This window comes from Aptenodytes forsteri, unplaced genomic scaffold (assembly GCF_000699145.1).
Source record: "Aptenodytes forsteri isolate BGI_AS27 unplaced genomic scaffold, ASM69914v1 Scaffold118, whole genome shotgun sequence".
Taxonomy (NCBI): Eukaryota; Metazoa; Chordata; class Aves; order Sphenisciformes; family Spheniscidae; genus Aptenodytes; species Aptenodytes forsteri.
Genome location: NW_008795859.1, coordinates 435,342 through 437,719, shown reverse-complemented (window position 1 = coordinate 437,719; position 2,378 = coordinate 435,342). Strand labels below are relative to the sequence as shown.

At 59.2% G+C, this 2,378-nt stretch overlaps 1 protein-coding gene across 1 annotated transcript in view; it reads left to right on the top strand.

Moving 5' to 3' along the window:
* The first annotated feature begins 422 nt into the window (after positions 1-422).
* The window catches only part of ACACB (acetyl-CoA carboxylase beta), a 27,234-nt gene continuing 25,278 nt past the window's right edge, over positions 423-2,378 (top strand). Inside the window, exon 1 of the mRNA XM_009283846.2 lies at positions 423-849. Coding sequence (XP_009282121.1) covers positions 431-849 — 419 coding nt within the window. The 5' untranslated portion in view covers positions 423-430. The remainder of the gene's footprint in view (positions 850-2,378) is intronic.

Sequence of the window (2,378 nt, the reverse complement as noted above, 5' to 3'; positions counted from 1 at the left end):
TTTTCCCTCACGACCATCCCTAGCTTGTACTGCCTGTAGAGATTTGGGGTTTTGGTTTAAGGGCCCCCCCATCTGTGAGGGGCCGGGGATGGGGTCGGCAGGGTGGCCTCACCGCCACCCTTCGGATGCTGTGAGCAGCTGGGGAGGCGGGGGGCCCGTTTCAGCCCCCTTAATGCCATGTGAAGGCAGAGCGGAGCTGTGCCCCCTGCCAGAGCTGCTCCTGTTTTGGGGAATAAAAATAGCTCCAGCTGAGCCTGCAGGCAGCCCGGCCAAGCTGGAGGGGGTCTGGCTGGGTGTTGTGGGGGGCTGCGGTGCGGGGAGCACTGGGGAAGGGGACTTGGCATGTTGGGGAGCTGCTCCTGTCCCCCTGCACTGGCTGATGGGGTCCTCCCTGACAGAGCGTCTCTGCGCCTCTCCCCAGGGCAGGTGAATGCTGCCGGCCGCCCTGTTCCTGCTGGTACTGGTGCTGCTCATCTGGGCCAAAATGTCCAACCCTCAGCCCAGGGAGGAGGAGAAGCCGGAGCAGACATTGGCAGAGCAGCCAGCGGCTCCCACCGTAGCCAAGCCCCCGGCGCAGCCAAGCACCCTGGCCCCCAACCTGCCACCACAGGCCAGCAAGACTGTGGTGGGGGAGCAGGAGCAGATCGTGGTGTACAACCCTGCCGCTCTCCGCCGGCCGGCCCTGGCCAAATTCGTGCTGGGCTCCTTCGAGGACAACTCCTCTGATGATGAACTGGTGGCCGCAGCCTTCAGGGTGGGCAGCCGGCGCAGCAGCCTGGTCAGTGTTGGGGGGACTGGTGCTGAGCCCCCCACCATGACCGCCCCGCTGGAGCCTGCCACTGACATAAGGTACGGCGTGTGGGGTCGGGAGCAGCGGCGGTACAAAGATGCCCCCATTTGGGGTGGGCAGATGCTTTTCATGAGTGCATTTCTCGGAGCCCCTGTTGCTAAAATTGGGGTGCATGTGCTTCTTGGAGCCCCAAATCAATACTTTCTCAGAGCCCCTGTTGCTAAAATTGGGGCGCGTGTGCTTCTTGGAGCCCCAAATCAATATCCCAGTCCTGCCTTCTTTGATGTGGTGCTGCATGAAAGACCCTGACAATAAGGTTAACGGCAGAACCCCAGGAAGAGCAGAGGTGTCCGAGTGCTCTGTGTGACAGCAGTGCCACATGCACGAGTGCAGCAAGGACTGGGGCAGGGGTTGCTCCGTTACAGTGATTTTGGATGTCAAAGAACAGGGTGGAAAGTGCTTTTAGTGTGCATGGCGTTCCTTCAAACGCAATCCCCAGCGCTACAACCAAATTGCCCAATTGCTCCCGTTTTCTCACAGCTTCCTCTCTCATTTTGCTGCTTCTCTCTGTCCCTGCACCATCTCCCGGTGCCGGGAAAGGCCGTGCCAATGCACCGGCTGCAGCTGTGGTTGGCACAGGATGGGAGCGCATCGGGGAGCGGGGATTTTCTTGTGTGGCGAGACGAGATTGGGGTCGGTTGCGGTGGTAAGCGTGCGGATGGGCAGTGGTGGGCGCTTCTGATGTTTGCCCTGCGCCCGCTGTCCTTCCGGGTGCACATTTTGTGCACGAGCGTTGCTGGGGGCATTTCATGGGATGTAAACCTGCAAGCTGAGCTGAGCCTTTTGACAGGGCACCTGCATGTGCACGTGTGCATGCACTTGCACTTGCACATGCACTTGCACATGCACTTGTGCATGCAAATGTTGCCCTGTGCCCTCGGGGCTGGATCCCACAAGGACCCGCTCCTGCTGCCAGGTTCACTTTGCTTCTGCTATGGGGGGGATGCTAACACCCTCCCGGTATTGTGCGTGGGGAAACACAGCATCCCGGGAGGAGTGGGGTACGTGGGGTGCTCCTGTGCCGCTCCCGCCCTTCCTCTGCCCTTGCAACTATTGCAGATAAATTATTCACAGCAGAAAAGTTGCCCTTTGGTGGTTTTACGATGAGTTGATGAAAAGTGGATGAGCTTTGCTCCATGGGTAGCTTCGCAGCGACTTTTACCCAGCGCTGGTGCCGGCGGGGCCGTGGGGCAGCTCACTGCTGCCTGCTGGCTTGTGCAGAGCGGCTTCCCGTGCGAGCACAGCTGACGGTCATTATAAATAACTGGAAACAAAGCGCTGCTGCCCAGATCCTCCTGGCTGCTCCGCTCCCCGTTAAAAATAAAAGACCTTTGGCTGCAGGGACACGTTATGAAACTTGACAGCCTAACCGTGTCTTCTTGCCTAGCTGGGGTTTTGGGCGGTTTCACAGACAGTGCTGCCGGTGGGCTATCGCTGCTGTTCATCTGTGCTTTAATATGGGAGGAATTTCCTTATGTCGCCACCCGAGTCATGTTGTAGACGTGGCTGGTGCAGCTTGCAGGATGGG